The 16,681-nt window shown below is 46.3% G+C and overlaps 1 protein-coding gene across 4 annotated transcripts in view; it reads right to left on the bottom strand.

Annotated features, from left to right (window-relative positions):
- MAP2K4 (mitogen-activated protein kinase kinase 4) overlaps positions 1–16,681 on the bottom strand; it is a 75,743-nt gene that overhangs the window by 34,938 nt on the left and 24,124 nt on the right. For all 4 annotated transcript variants that reach the window (XM_080629078.1, XM_080629080.1, XM_080629077.1 and 1 more), the window contains exon 2: positions 16,069–16,171. In XM_080629078.1, the coding sequence (XP_080485204.1) occupies positions 16,069–16,171 (103 nt within the window). The remainder of the gene's footprint in view (positions 1–16,068; positions 16,172–16,681) is intronic.

Below are 16,681 nucleotides of genomic sequence, written 5' to 3'. Positions count from 1 at the left end.
CTTTATTTGGAACCTGGATTTTGTGAGGGCAACGAGGTCAGGTCCAAAGGTCAAGTGACTGGAGCAGGCCCGGTTCAAATGGCTTCATCTGCTGCACTTCAGCTTCTCTGCGCCGCTTTGGTTTAGCACTTTGGGGCTCTGAGCAGCTGCATGTCCTGAACCCTTGACCTGCTCCATGGAAGCCTTACTCAGCAGCTCCTCTCACCACTGCTCTGCTTGCTCTGGTCTTTCCTGCTCTACAACCTGCCTAGCTTGAGATTTCCCATTGGCCACTCCCTATGGTGTCCCTCCACATCCCTTAAGAATAATTCGGGAAACCTACTGATAGCGCTACAAGGCAGCGCAGATGTGACAGACACAGCAGCCCAGGGAGCAGAGGTGACAGCCCTTCACTAGCACTGTTCACACACCTGAGAGTGTCTGGGCCTAATAAATCACTGCACTGAGTGGTGGGATCTCCATGGAATTTGCTTACTAAAAAGCAACGAGTGAAAATAAGGCAGTAAAATGAGGGAAAAAGAAAGAAAGGGAAGGAAAAGAAAGAAAGAAGGAGAAAGAAAGGGAAAGAGGAAAAGAGAGAGAAAAGAAGAGAGAAAAAAAGAAAAGCAACATGACCTCCAGACTCTGCAGGCTGATTATGTCGGAAACTACATGAATCATGAATCAGTCACTATCTGCTTGCTCAACCATCCTATTTTATCAGCACCATAAAAATAGTTCCTCTTTTGCTGGAAGAAGGTAGGTGAGAAGCATCAGCCAAGGAGGCACCGGCAAAGGGGCATTTCCTGCTGACCTCCTGCCAGCTGGGCAGGAAGAAGCACAACCACTGAGAGAGGAACCCTGCTCCAAAAGGCAGGGGAAAAAAGGCAGAGAGGCCTTACCAGGAGAGTGAAATGTGAGGTTGGATTTTTCTGAGCAAACCCTTTCCATTTCTTGCTTCAAAGTAAAATTTCATGTTGAGGTTCTCAGAGAGTCAAAGGATTCAAATGCTGATGTGATTTATTAAAATGAAGCCATTAAACTCATCCCCACTCTTCCCTCTGTTTTTCTGCCCAAGAAACTTTGCTTTTCTTACCCTACATCAGAAGAGAAAGCAAATCTGAATTCATTATTGCCTTGTTACACAAGAAGCCTGTTTCTCCCCAGCTGTAGTGTGAAAGCGAATCTGTGCCATTGTTCCTGCAGCTGCAGGATGGGTGCTTGGAGCTCGGGAAGGCAGCAGCTAGGAAATGCCCCTCTGCAGGTCTGCCCTCTATAGCTGTGCTGTGGAGCAGCGGAGATGGACCATCACCATCACCCACAGAACCTCACGGCTGGAGGCTGGCTTCATTTCTGTGATGCACTGATGATTCCACCTGCCTTGGACTGCAGTCACAGCTCCTGCTTTCCTTTTCTCAGACACCCAGGGAAATGGTCAAATAACCCAATGATAAGTCTGACAGACACTTTCACACAGATTTTGCCCATTTAACTGCTTTATCACATGTAAATGATGCAGTTTTCCTTTAAGCAGCATGACCTAGCTTTAAGAGGAACTGAACACAATTTTTCACTATAAATCAAACTCCCAAGGGATTTCCATGACAAGAAAGCAGCTCAAAAAAAAAACAAAACCACCAGATCTAGAACACAGACTCTCTGTATTGATATAAAATGGGAATTCTCTGATGTAGAACTGAGTGTGGCAATAAGAACAAGTAAATCATCAGTGCAGCACATCTATTACTAGATTTGCACTGCTGCAGATCCATGAGGACATAAATCCACAGGTGGACAGGCCCCCAAAATACAAAAAAGCCTGGCTAAAGCCTGCACTACATCCCAGGGCACTTGATACGGCAACAGCTTGCTTCAGAAAATAGCAGGGGAACCACAGAACAGTGTCTAGTGAAGGTGAAAAGTAACTAATGCCCAGCCCCAGCTCCTGCCTCCGATCTGATTTCAATCCCTGTGTTTAGTGCTCAGTTTGCACAGACGTGAGCTGACAAACACCTCCTCTTTACCATTTGGCTTTTAAGCTGTGCAAGCCCCATCCCTCTAAGGCTGGGAATGTTGGGCAAAATGAGGTATAGATTCTCTGAAGGATCAGGATGGGCAAGATGTACTCGTGAGGCTTAATACCTGCTTTAAAATAAAAATAAACAGCTAAAGAGGACTAAATACTCCTCAAAGAGTTAAAAGCAGTATTTTCACAGGCACCTTAGGGACTCCTTGTGATTTGGCCAGAACTTGAGCCTCCAACTCCCTGTCTTGCTTTTGAAAAGCTGTAAAGGGAATAAAAACCTGAAGAGAGGATGGGCTCAGGAGGGCACTGAGATCACTGCACTCGTAAGGCCTTAACGGATCGGCCTTCCTGCAGATGGTTACTATGCTTGTCACAGCAGTTATTCCAGGGATTAGGAGCACCGAGCAAGACAACAACTCCTGCGAACAGTTGCCCTTTGTCAGAAATGAAAACGCTCGTGGGTCCAGCTTGGCAGGAGGCAGGCGGCCGGCTGGCGCCAGGCACCGCGGCCGGGCCAAGGACGGGGTCACACGCATTCGGAATGGATGTTGCTCCCTGCTCCAGGCCAGCTCCATTCCCCTTGCAGGAAGGTCTGCCACGAGGAGAGGCACATAGAACCTCCTGGGAAAAACAAGCAAGAAGCTCTGGGACAGGCTGTGTTAGTTCCCCAAGCCCTGATGTTAGCACCAAAGGGCAGGGATGCCTGGACTTCCTAAAACAAGCATTCCCTTGGCATGAAAAAGAAGGACCGTGGGGAAAAGCAGAGAAAAGTTGGTGGATTTTTTAGAGCAAAACTGAAAGTTATCAGACAGGAAGCAAGGTCAGAAAGATACTGTAGGTAGTAGCTACCTATCTCCTCTTCGGTTTACTTGGTCGAGAGTTGTGTAGGGCTCAAAGAAGCCCAAAAGTTGAGGTATTCAACATTACAGTAGACATGAATAAAACACATCTGTAGAGTCAGAAAGATCCAAGCAAACTGTCCTTCACACGCCTGCCTGGTGCTGGATTCTTCTAGGAAGTCTCTCATTACAGCTCCTATTTACACTGTGCTTGATGAGAACACATTCTACTTCTCCACAAGTTTGGCAAAACCACTGCTCGACACAGCAGGATTTCAGAAACTGAATCTGCGGTGAATCAGCCAAAGGTAAAACCCAAATCCTAACAACAAGAAAAAAAGCTTCCATGCAAACTGCAGGGTTCTAATGACACTGTGCACTCCTTGTAACTTCAGAGTGAAAACACATTTTAGGACTTCAGCTAACACATTTCAATCACGTCTTTCAAATATCTTCAAGAGGTTGTAGTGCTTCTATCTCGATGACTGTGTTACTTATACAGGTTTCAGACCCTGCAGGCTGATGCTAATAAAATAACTCCAGTTTCAATTTCACTGGAGAAAGTCTCCCAAAGAAAGGTCAGATTTTTTTCTAGAGGGCTCAAAATGTTGGTGCTCCCGCAAATTCATCACAAGAAGAAATTGCTGATTCCAATAAACCGATGTGCAACAGCGTCCTTGCAAGAGGATGTAAGTAAGGTGTCCTGAGGCTTATATTTAGTAACAGATTCCTAGTCATGAAGAAGAGATACAGAAAATGTGGCAAAGGAAGGAAATGATTTAGTTTTGCATCTCCTACTTCAGACTAAAAGCAAAAGCACATATGCTCTCTTTCATCACAACCAAGCAGCAGAGAGTCTCCCAAACATTGCTCTGGCTTTCTACGCTCCTCCAAAGCTTTAAAATAAAGATATTAACCAAGAGTAAAAGACTGCACAGCCCTTTCACAGCCCTCAAAACCAGGCCCAGCACATTCACAAGTCTGAAGTCAGGGACACTCTTTGCAATGGGGTTTGTCAGAGGCATTCAAAATGTTAGTATTTTCCATTAAGCTCCCTTAGTAAATGACTGAGTTCCAATGGATTTTGATTAACCCTGCCCTTGTCACAGAGGAAACCTTTCAATTCCTCATGGTGAAGCTTGTCCTGAGTTTAACTGAGTACATTAATCTCAAACTCACTCTGATTTGGGCATGAACCAGGCTGCAGCACACCCCCTGAGCCCACCATGGCCAGGCATTCAAAGCTTACACTGGATTCAAGCATTGCAGAGTAACATCAGCAAAACCTGAGCTCATCAATTTAAATAGCCCTTGTGAGCATGCTAACTCTCCTTCTGAAACACTGCACCTCCAGAGCCATGGTCAGCTACCCAAGAACAAGAAACAGAGACAGGAACACATCCATAGGAATCACCAGAAGAACCCCAATACATACCTGGGATAGTTTGTAAAATGATTCCTGTCATGCAGTATCATTATACAAAAAACCCTCGATGGAATGACACTATTTCTGAGACAAATTCCATTACTTTAATCAATGCCATTTGTGTGGGGATGGAAAATACTTGATAACGGCTCACAGAGAGTTAAGCTTACTGTAGCCTGCTGGAAAGTTTCTGGATGAGGTCCACTTCTCTCCTTTGGAAGCTGAACAGGACAATGTGATTACTACCAAGGTTTGCTTGTGTATCACTTCAGCCAGGAAAAGTTGTGGAAATGACAGGAAAACATGGTGCTGTTATGACATGCCACAATAACATATAACACAATACTCAGCTAGTCACACTGCCCATCGAGTGCCTGGCACAAGAAAACAGGGAGCTCAATATTCTTCATGTAAGCATCCTCCCCTCACTGGGAGGACAGTGCAGCCCTGGTGATTTGAACTGTCTTTTAGCATATTAAATCATAAGCAATTTGTTTTCTTACAACAATGGCAATTATTATTTCCAATTGTATTATTAGTGTAATTAGAAACGGGAATAAATGCATTCAACTTACTAACCAAACACCTATATATTGGTGATATGCTGTTTCCTCAAGGCACATTGATCATTACTGCTCTGTTTTCCTTGTGGTTTATAAAGCTTACTTTATATATATATATATATATATATATATATATATATAATGTTTTTTAATACAGCTTCCATCCTGAATCCACCAATCTGGTCTCTCCCAGGTGGATTTATCAATTTATCATCCTCTCTTATCTTGGCATCTTTTCTTATCCCCTCTCTTAAGGAATAAGGTTGCATGACTTGAACAACTACATCCTTTCTTATTACCTTCAGAGCCACACAACTAACAGCTCAACCAAGGTTAACTCCCACTCTGTATTCCAAGAACAAAAATCAGATTCTGGATCTCCAACCCCCTAAAGCTGCCCAGCTCTGGTAATCTCCTTTCCTCATATGAGGACTCGTTATCTCACAACAGTTGGGGTAGCTCAGTGAAAGTTGGCTCCTGCTAAGCTTCTTGTGGAGGGCACACAGAAAAAAAGCACTCAAGTACTTGTATAGAGGACCAATGCAGCCACCCACAAATGTTCAGCAATGCAAACTCATGGTTTTGCTCAGCTCCTGGTTGGAAACACTTGGAGAGGTGGATAATAAACACTGTTATTTCAACTATATGAAATGGGTTTGTTTCAACTCCTTTAACAGGAGATTTTTCCAGTTTAAACTAATCCAAGCCTAGTCGGGGCAAGCTAAAAGCACTCCTTCATCTCCTTCAGGATCAACCAAACCCAACCAAAACCCAAGAACTAAACTTTGGGCTGCATCATAGCCTGAAATAACTTGGACTTCAGTGCCAGGAACGTACCTAGCAGTGCTTTTCTTCCCGTGGCACACAAGGACAGATGGGAGCCATCACCTAACTGCAAGACAGATGGCTTTTCTAAAGAGACGCAGCAACCAGAAATGTGGTGACTAACAGAGAGCTCATAACAAGACTGAAGTAGACCAAATGTGACTTGTAATTTTGAAATGCCCTTTCTCTAAGACATAGGCCAGTGAAAGCAACTGCCTGTTGAAGGTCCCTGTCTCCATGCTCTAGTAGTATGGGTCAGGTTTTAAATGCTGGTCTCCTCCAAGACGCTGCATGAAGCAGTTTTCTCCACTGACTCGCAGGAGCCAGGAGGTGATTTTTTGCAAGCCCTGTAAGGATGCTCACAGAAAATTAAGGATGCTGTAAGGAGCTAGGCCAGTCGTCCCAGAGAATTACCTTTCCCCTCATTCATTGGTTTAAAATAGCCACCTACAACATCAGAGTGACAAAACAAACCCAGCTGAATGATAGGGAAGCCTCAGAGAGGAAAACCACCTTCATACTACTGTAGCAAGAGATATTTGAAAGAATCACTTCAACTGATCCACACTTGTCTCTGCAAAAGCATCAGTTACATTGGGCACGAAGGACCGGTTGCTCATCCAGATTTACTCCAAGCATATTTTACAAAGGAGGGAATTAAAACAGGCTCAAAGAGAAGACCTCTTAGAGTCACCATAATCCAGTGTAGACTGGCTTGGACACTTGCTCTTGCATATTTGAGACTTCCCAAAATGGAAGGACCTTCACAATGGGAAGTAAGAACATCTACCTGAACCTCAAAGACGATGTCTCTAGTTTTCACCAACATAACACACCATAAACCCAGTTAATCTAAGTCCTTTTCAGAAGTCAGTTCCTCATAAAAGCAGAATGACAAAAGCAATTTAGCCCTGCAGGACAATCCCCACCTCCACCACATCCATCCAATCCACCACAATGCCTTTTCCATGAGTTCTTTGAACAGCAGCTGTTTCTCTTGGGTGCATCCTGTTCATTCAGTCCAAATGTCCTCCATGGTACATTCTGAAAGCCACTCATTTATGCAAAGAATGAGGACAGAGGTTGTTGATGACGACTTGTGGGCTTGAAGCAGTCTCTCAGTCTACAGACTCTCCTCTCTTTATTCTCCATTCCTTGCTGTGTACAGAAGACAAGAGAGATAACTGATCCCTTCAGCCTGAACCCACAAAGCAGAAGAGTTGGCTCACTTCTCAGCCAGAGTAAAATGCAAGATACTTTATTACCAGGTGGTGCTGAACATATGAAGAGCAGGATGTACTCCTGCTCTGATGAAATGCAGCGTGATCCCAAGTGTGAAGAACAACAATGAACAAAGTTCATTCCTACAGCTAGCAATGCAGTTGTTTATTGGGGTTTCCTGAAGGAACATTGGTTTGCAAGGTCCACATGTGGAAACGCAGGGTTTGAGTACAACTTAACTCCCAGCTCTGAATAGTGCTGCTCCATCTATAAAACGCTTGCTGACATTTCTCTGTGCCACACAACCAGAAAAAGAATTCTATACCTGACCATCTCAGACTAAAGTCTGAGATGTGAGTCCAACAGTGACAGCCAGACACCACATACACAGCAGAGGCCACTCCTGTCAAAAGGTACCAAGCGCAGCCCAGTGGGTAAGCCATGTCCTGCTTTGTTCCTTATAAATAATTATCTAACAACATATTTATCAGAAAAAGGGTAGAGACCAAACCTGTGTGTGCACACATACATATATTTAGAGATGTTCCATATAAGAATCTGCTTCATCCCATTTTCCTCTCCAAACACCAGCAGGGTTTGCATATTAAGCTAGCAGTTCCTGTATTTGCCCAAGAAGGAAGGAACTTGGGGATACAGCTTCTTCAGCCTCAGAACTTCACCCATGTTCCTGGACACTGGTCCCTAGGACATAGAGGATGGGACACCTATTGCCCCTGGTGACCTTGGATCAATCCCCAACTCAGAAAGCTGGATTCATGGGTCTAGAAGGAAAGAAGCCAAAAGAGAAAGGCCAAGAGGGCAGTTCATGCTCTCAGATGTTACATGAAGATGAGCAACAGCATCTCCTGCTCCCTGAATAAATTTTAACTGCAGTGAGTAGTGACTGGTCTGTTTTCAGAGCACATCTTAGGAACTGGTGACTTCAGGTGTGAGGATGCTCAATGCCCCCTCTTGGACAGGACAGCAGCAATGTACAGAGCCCAGTAGATGTCTGGGGCACCCTAGGATGCAGAAACCACACATGCCACAGGCTCTTTTTGATCAAAAAGCTCAAGTCCCAAAGACTGCTCATCACTGGAGGAAGGAAGGGACAAGTTTGGCAACTTCCAGCTCCCAAAGGGAATTCTGGATCTCACCTGTAATTCTTAATCATAAGAAGTTACTTTAGATGTAGATAATGAGACCACTTAAAGGCTCAGAGATGGCAATGTATCATACCTTCTTTGTAATGTATGAAACAGGAGGTTTAGAATAGCTTATAGAATTTATCTGATGAAATGGTAAAGCACAGACACACAGTCTTAAAATACTCTGAAAAACACACTGACAGGTTCAGATGCTATTGAAAAGTCTGACATGAATAAAGCTGTGGTCTCCCATTTTCTCTCTAACCCTCCTAAGAAGATTAGAGCATTTTGGTGTCCTGCACGCTTTTAAAACCTCCACACACCAAGATTTACAACCAGCTTGTATACACGCAGGTACGCTGCTGTCCTTGCTAGGGGATGCAGCACCTACAATTAAAGGAAAGGAGAAAAGGAGAGGGAACTGTAACCACAAGAGCACGAAGGACTGCAAGAGCTGCTGCAGACTCAAACTCCTTGACCTGCTTTTACTTCTCTTAAATAAGCACTGCAGCAGTTACATCTTGGTGTGCATCACACAGGTATGCCAGGACCACATGTATCCTTCCTGCTGCGTGAAGAGGGCTGTAACTCAAGGATCCCTGGGGTCTACTGAGCACTAATGCAACAGCTTTGATCCTGCCAGAGCCTGAGTTGCCTCTGACCCAATGGGGGCACAGGCAGCAGAATTAAACTGACTTTCTTAAACCTCACCAAGTCAGAACACAGGAGTTTTCTGCAACCATTTAGGTTTGCAAAGTTAATCACTCAAAACGTGTGAAGCACTTGGAACCCGTGGGAGCCTCATTAGTATATAACGGGGCTGGATTTAATATAGCCACCCCAAGGTAGGTGATTAGGTTTCCATTAGTTCTGAGGAGACCAGGCCCCAGGAGTCTGGCAGGAACCTGGGTGCTCAGCACTGCTGAAACAATCAATGTGAATTAGTTTAACACACATATACAAACTCCAAATCTTGGTTCCAGACATGGAAGACCTAAATTCAGAAGCAGAGTGCTGAGATATCATCAAGAAGAGAACAGTCCTACCAGGGCACTGATGCTCAAAGGACATGGAAGCAGCTAGAGCTGCAGATACCAAAAAGCTCCTCTGCAGAGCAGGATTAGCACCTTAAGAGAAACACCAAAACTTGGAAGGCAAGACAAAACCAGACCTTATTGCAGCATGTTCAGTCAAAACCTCACACTGATTTTGGTAGCACCTCCCTGAAAAGGCAACCCACTCCGAGTCAGAGATACTGAGTACGGGTGTTTTACAACCCATATCATCTCTTTTGTCATCTATGCTAAAGAGATCACTGACCAGAGGAACTTGCAAACTTCTGGAAGAAACAGGAAGGTTAAACACAAAGCAAAGCTCACGGATTTGTCAAGAAAGCTCTGTAAAAACATAAGAAACATTGCTCTAGCACTTCAGCAATGGTGATGTTTCTGTCAGAAGTGAGAGCATGTTTACTACGGACTCAAACATGTAAATGTATTTGCTGAGTCCTTGGAAGTATCATTTTACTCGTGCTTACTGAAAATACAAGTAAGTTTCCTCATGATCACATTCAGATCCTGAAACTTTCGGGTAATGCTCCTGGCAGTGTCCAAGGCCAGGCTGGACAGAGGCTGGAGTGACACGCTATAGTGTGAGGCGTCCCTGCCCATGGCTGGGGGTTGGAACTGGATGAGCTTAAAGTCCTTTCCGACCCAAACCAGTCTGTGATTCTGTGTTGCAGAACATCCACAGAAAGAAAAATCACCTGGTACCTTCTACACTAAAGCTGCCCTCTGAGGCTTGCAGGCATCACCCCTGCAATGGGGAGGTATCATGTGGCAGAAAGGCATCAGACACCAGTAACAATAAAGATGTGAAATGACTGAGAGAAATAGAGAACAGAGAAATATTCAAGGGAAAATTCGCACCAGGAATTGGGAACATGCCAATTTAGGATCTCCACTTGGGGTTTTAATGGTTTTCAGACAAAAGGTAGTAACTCTCACAGGTTACATCTTAATGAACTCAGCCAGCTGCAGGCTCTGCAGCTAGAGAGCCTGAAACCACCTGCCAGAAAGGTTTGGAAAAGCCTGAGAGATTAAAAGAGAAGCAGACACTTGAGACAGACTTGGGACAGTGAGAAAAATCCCTTTCAGGAATAATGACAGTTCCTGAACTATGCAGAAAAATGGGAAGCAGCAGGGTCTGATATGCAACTGGGCCTCTGCTTGCTTTTAAGAGACCCAAAACCCCAAAGGGCTATTAAACAAGCATCTGCCAACACACTCTTGGGGCATCTATCTGGAAAGGGAGTTACTCTCCCAAGTGTCACAAGGAGAAGAAGGTGCAAAGGGGCACCTCTTGGAGCTTAAGTCACAAAGAACCCATGAAATGCTACAGGGAGGCTGCAGAGTCCAACAGCCCACCAGGGAGTTCAGAAGCTGGGTTTGTGAGCACTGAAAGAGGTCATTTCATTTTGTCACCTTTCCAGAGGAGACTTTAACTTCCACAGAGGTGACACCTCCAACAGCTGAGAGACTTCTGAGCCAGTAGATAGAGCTGCACCAGGCTGGGAACCAGATGCCAAACACAAGTCATTGTGTGTGCCCATTCCTTAGCAGGTGGATCTGAACTCTGCACTCTGAAGTCCAGATCAAGGCAGCGCCGCACCAGAAGAGTACAAAGCTTCCCAGAAAACCAAACCACTCATCTTGAACAACTTGGTTCAAGGGATGCCGGCGACAGCCAGGACAAGACTAGGCCTAGGCAAACCCGCCATGCACAGCCATGCAGTCACATCTCACCACATCATTTCTCCTGCTAATGTTATTTGAACCAGCTTTCAGCAAACGCCACCAGTTGAAAATAGCTCTGTAGAGCCTGCACACAGATAATTGAGGAAGCTTATTTTGTTTATGACCTAAATCCTACTCAGACAGAGATGAGGTAAAAGGTGGGACGCTCTTCAGGCATGTTCTGGGTTCAGGAAATAAAACTGAAAATACACTGGGCCAGAAGTTCAAGAGCTCACCCTAACCATGGCTGGTGTCCTCCAGCCACCTCTGCTGCAGGGGAAACCAAGTCAGCCTCTGATAACGTGGCCTAAGTCAGAATCGATGAGAACTGGGGTCTCAACATGTGGAGTGTGACCCAGCCTGCAGAGCACAGCACTCACACATGGCCCAGGCTGACCTGGACCAGGCACAAGCAGGAGCACTTCAATGGACTGGGGCTCCACCTGCCAGTAAAGCATCTTTTCTAGACTGCACCCTTTCCAGTAAGAACCTTACTCCGCAATTACTCTCTGTAATGCAGGCTCTATTCTTCTTTTACCCTTTATCGGTCTGTGTATCACTGGGCTGTACCCCCTGGGCAGACTGGGACCATGCCTACCTAGACACAATCTCTTCCTGCTTATAAAGTGGATCTGGTGGAAGTAGTCATGGCTGAACCAAACAAAACACACATTCTCTGTAGCTCCATCAGTCACAGGCAGTCCCAGAACCAGAAAAGACCTTCCTTCCAACCCCCTGCCTCAACACAGCATCCCAGGGCTCTGTTCTCCTGCCCCACAGGATCTGCACAGGAAAACCATTCACAGAACCTATTCAATTGCAACAAGGGATGTCTCAGCTCTCAGCACCTCAGGGGGTGATTTCAGGGAGCCACAGCCCAAATTCTAGCAGCTGGAAAGGTACTTCCAGTTTCTAATCTCATTCAAGGCCACCCTTGAGGCAGTCTCCTTTTTAAAGGTCATGTCAAAGCCCCCCGATTTAAACACGTTCTAATTCTAAGGGGGTTTGCCACTGCGTCCTGTCTGAGCAGTTGCAGCCTCTGCTCTGCTTATCTCCTCGCTTGGTTTCCTGGCCACGTGTGACAAAGGCAACCTCCTTCAGGCCATCCCAAAACAACTGGTAGCGGATGTACTGGAAAAGGTCAAGAAAGGAAGTATCCTGGGCAGGGTCTGAGAGTGCTGTGGGCTGGGTAGGGATAGGACAGGAGCAGCTGGGCCATGCCACCCAGTGCCATTCAGTCACTGCCATCCTCACCAGCTCTCAGTTCCAAGGCCATCATGCAGATGGCACAGCAAAGCTCACAGGTCCCAGCCACTCACCGGCTGCTCCTGTGTGTGGTCTTGTGTTTCTATGTGTTGCTCTGCATCCTGCCCTGGCACCCACCTCCTGCACTCCCATGGCAGCACACTCATACATCCAGGAGGATGTCAACTGTATCCTGGGCTGCATCAACAGGAGCGTGACCAGCAGGTCAAAGGAGGTCATCCTGCCCCTCTGCTCTGCTCTCATGTGACCCTACTTGCAGCACTGTGTGCAGTTCTGGTGTCCTCAACATAAGAAGGACATGGAGCTGTTGGAGCAAATCCAGAGGAGGTCACGAGGATGATCAGGAGCTGGAGCACCTCCCATATGGAGACAGGCTGAGAACACTGGGGCTGTTCAGCCTGGAGAAGAGAAGCTGCATGGAGACCTTAGGGCAGCTTCCAGTGTCTGAAGGGGGCTACAAGGAGGCAAAGAGGTACTCTTTATCAGGGACTGCAGCAATAGGACAAGGGGTGATGAGTTCAAACTGAAACAGAAGAAGTTCAGGTTAGGTATAAGGCAGAAGTTCTTCACTGCAAGGGTGAGGCACTGGCACAGGGTGCCCAGAGAAGCTGTGGCTGCCCCATCCCTGGCAGTGTTCAAGGCCAGGTTGGACACAGCCTTGAGTGACATGGTTTAGTGTGAGGTGTCCCTGCCCATGGCAGGGGGGAGGAACTGGATGATCTTAAGGTCCCTTCCAACCCTAACTATTCCCATTCTATGATGTAACCCAACTTGAGATCTAAACTGTAAGACATGGCTCCAAGCCATCACAGATGGGAAAGGAGTGGCAGGAAAAAGATTTGTGAACTCATGTCCCAACTTTCTGTATTCAGCAGTGTCTAATCTATGCTCACTCCCCCTGGCAACGGTTTTCCAGGGCACAGCCTATGTATTAACAAAAAGCCTCTGCCCACGGCAGCAGTGAAGCTCTGGGAAGAGCCTCCAGGCAGAAGCACCAAATACGTGATGATCGCCAGGCTACAGGAGCTATTCCTGTGCCACAGGATGGAAGGCAACTGAGAAGCACTGGTCAGAGCCTTAATAATGCCACATTTTACAATTGAGATTCCTCAGCCTTTGAGACTGTCCCTCTGGACATGCCATTAAACCCATGGAACTAGCAGGAATGAAGAGTCAGAAATCACACGAAGATCACCTGGAAACCTCACTGAGTTCCCTCCAGCCCATGTGTGCTCATTGGAGCTAAACTCCTCCCCTGGCTTAGGGTGATTTCCAACATGGTTTCTTCCACAGTCCCCAGCTTCTTTTCCAACACTCCTGAGATCTCTCAGACTGAGAAACAAACCCTAAGAAGCAAGCTGAACTCACACTGGACAGGGAATGTGGGGTCCCTACCTCTGTACTGGGGTACAAAGCCTCGGCACTGAGGAGGAGCACAGCTACACCCAATATCCCGATATTCCCGAGGCCACAACGTGCCTTCCTTCCTCGACAGCGTCGTTGCTCCACTGATGCATTTTACAGAGAGGTTGCTCCCTCCTAACACACACAGAGGCGTGAAAAGCCCCACTTGCTCCTTTGCTTTCTGTCTACATAGTAAGAAACCACACTCTTACCTGAGCATCCACCAATCCAGCCTGATCAGTTCCCCGACCAAAACCTGTTAATCAAGCAAAATACAGCTAATAGGCAATTGACATCTCGTGGCTGCTGCAGGTCACTGCTGCTGCCTCCTCATGTGCCCCAGCACAGGCCACACATGTGACAAGCGAAGCCTCTGCCCTCATGGAGGCAGGAGCCAACGGGAACCTCTGGATCGATGGATCCAAGTCACAGAACCCCAAATTTCATGTGATAAATTGACCTCTCTGTATCTTCAGATCCACCCAACTGGACCAACAGGGTTTGCACAGGGAAAGCCTCAGCAGTGTTTGGGAGGCAGCTGAGGCCACTGCTCCATCAGGCTGGGGAACGGAAGTGACTCCATGGACAGAAACACACCTTGCATCAGGAATGCATCTGAGCCAGGAGATCTGGAACATCCAATTCAAAAAGTCTAGAAAGGTTTCTAGACAACAGAGGAAAAACCATTCCAAGCTCTCTGGGAAGAGGTGGGAGATGCAGATACATCACCGTGATGCACCAGCTGCGAGACAAACACTTGAGAGAAGCGTGCAACCAGGAGATGCGAATGTTGCTTTGAGGAACAGCATCCACTATGGACAACACAAAGGACATGAGGGTGAATTAGCTGTATCTGAGCTTAATCAGCCTTAACACAAAGAAAGCAATCCAGGCAACAGCATCCAACTCTTTCAAACACAAATGGCTGCTACCACTTGTGGCCTCCCAAGTAAGCTTTAGCACAGACATATCACATCATTTTTGACACCTGAACAGCTATCATATCCCACCCAAAGCACTTCCAAGCCCTTAGAACCAGTTACCCCGTTAACAAGCTCAGCATCATACCCCTGCCAACGACTGCAACTCTCACGGAGACAGGGCAGCACCTTCTCAACGGACAATGTTGACAGTCACTTGCACAAACATGAAGCTTAAGATGTCACCGACTAACAACACAAGCTCTTGTGTGCTAGGCAGGAGCCACTGTGACTTCCAGTGAGTCTGAGACAGAAATCCATGTAGATAAACACAGGAAAGTCAAATACCTACAGGTGGCTGATGGTGGGAACTCGCTAGCTGAGTCTAAGCCCTCCTGTATTTAATGCACTAGGGAGGTTTGAGAGAGGCAAGAGCCTCAGATGGAGTTCTAGAGAAAACTGCTACAAGGGTTCAATGACGTGATGAGACACAAAAGGTGAATATATAAATGCTAGCTCCACAACCAGTAAGAATACTCTATTTCAGAGAGGAAGAGAGAGAGGAAAGAGGACTCCTCACCGGGAAGGTCAGGTGGGAGGGTAAGAAGAATAATTTGAAGTACTCCATAACATTTCTAGATATTGTAATCATCATTACAGAATCATTACTCATCAGAAACATGTTTCTAACTTGATAAAGGCTTGTTTGAAAATCCCCAGCATAAAGAAGCTATCTGAAATAAGAACAGACCCCAGAGGGCATGTCCTGGGGAAGCAGAAGGCACTGAGCTCAAGGAGAGAGGCAGCACCATGCAGAGCCAAGCAGAAGCAGCCCATGGCCAGGGACACCCTGGAGAGTCCAGGCAGTGAGGGAAGCTGCAGGCACAGTTTGAGACTTGCCACTGACAAAACTCTTGAGACCTGCTGGGGAACTTAGAGAGGAAAAATCTGGGCTGTCTTTGCATGCTAGCTGCATTCTGCCACACATACAGGCTGTGGGTGCATCACCCATGCATCTACATTGGTGGATCTGAGGATACAAAGCTACTATTTCCTCTGGTGATGTACTAGTGTTATCTACTAACGTCAGGAAGAGCTCTATGCCACACCTGCATTCAAACTGGGGACCCTGTAGCTACCTGGCTAGAAAACCCAGTGAGAACTAACCACTGCAGAACTCCCTGCCATTGCTGTGGTGGTAAAGGGATAATCCTCAAACCTTTTATTTTAGTGCTGAAAAATAAATAAGTAAAAAAATCTATCACAGTTATGTCTTCCACAAGTAACAGAAATCAGAACCTCCCTCTAACGAAAAGTAATAAGCACTGAATAAAGAGACAGGAAAATGACAGTAAACAGGTCTGGAAATTAATTCTAGGCATATCTTGCATTATCAGCTACAATTTAACTCAATTTAATCCATGCTGGAAGGCAGTAGCTCCAGTGCAAAACAGGAAGATCCCAAATTTCACCTTTGTTTAATTCTGAGTGTTGGGGTGGGGCGGGGGGGAACTCATCTCTACAGTGACTCAAACTGACAGTTTTGAACAAACTTCGAATAACCAAAGTCATCAAAGTGCATTTAAAATAACACTGCATCTTGGCTAAGTAATTTCTTAGCTGTCTCACTAGTTGCGCCTTTGGCTTTATACTCACATGTGTGGATTTTGGAAGGGAACTCCAGAGGTGTTTAGAGTAAATCTTGCTGTGGACTTGAAAGGTGGATTTGCAAAATTTAACTTCAGCGCTTTGCGTTTACCTGGGAGACAAAAGACAAAGTGAACTTCTGGTCAGCAACACAGTACTGAGAGTATCTGGAAATCAACAGGGAAAAAACGACGTATTGTAAGAAAAGGAAAACGTTTCACAGTAACATTAGCAAATCCTAGCTTGGATTAAGGACACAGGGATGGAGAACTGGAGTCAGCTCCCACCATCCCATTCCAAGCCAGTTCCTCTTGTGACAGCTGAAGTACCAGCAAGTGATTGCCAGGTCTGTCATGGCACCTCCAAGCCAGGGCTCTGAGCACCCTCCTCACACCATCACTCCCATAAACAGATCCATGGTTTAGGCTCAACTTCAGCCACAGCGGGAAAGGGGCCCAACCTGCTCAGCACAGCCTGCGCATGCCACCAGACCTGGGGTGGACAGCACTGAGGAGGGGAAGGGGCATCTTGGGGTGTCTGTAGGAGGGCTGACTGTCCCCAGCCTGACAGCAAACTCATGTTGCCAGGCTGAGCAGGGCTTGAGGAGCCCTGCTGTGGGCTC

Source organism: Psittacula echo (genome assembly GCF_963264785.1).
Source record: "Psittacula echo genome assembly, chromosome: 14".
Classification (NCBI taxonomy): Eukaryota; Metazoa; Chordata; class Aves; order Psittaciformes; family Psittacidae; genus Psittacula; species Psittacula echo.
This window is presented reverse-complemented; position numbering and strand designations above follow the sequence as displayed.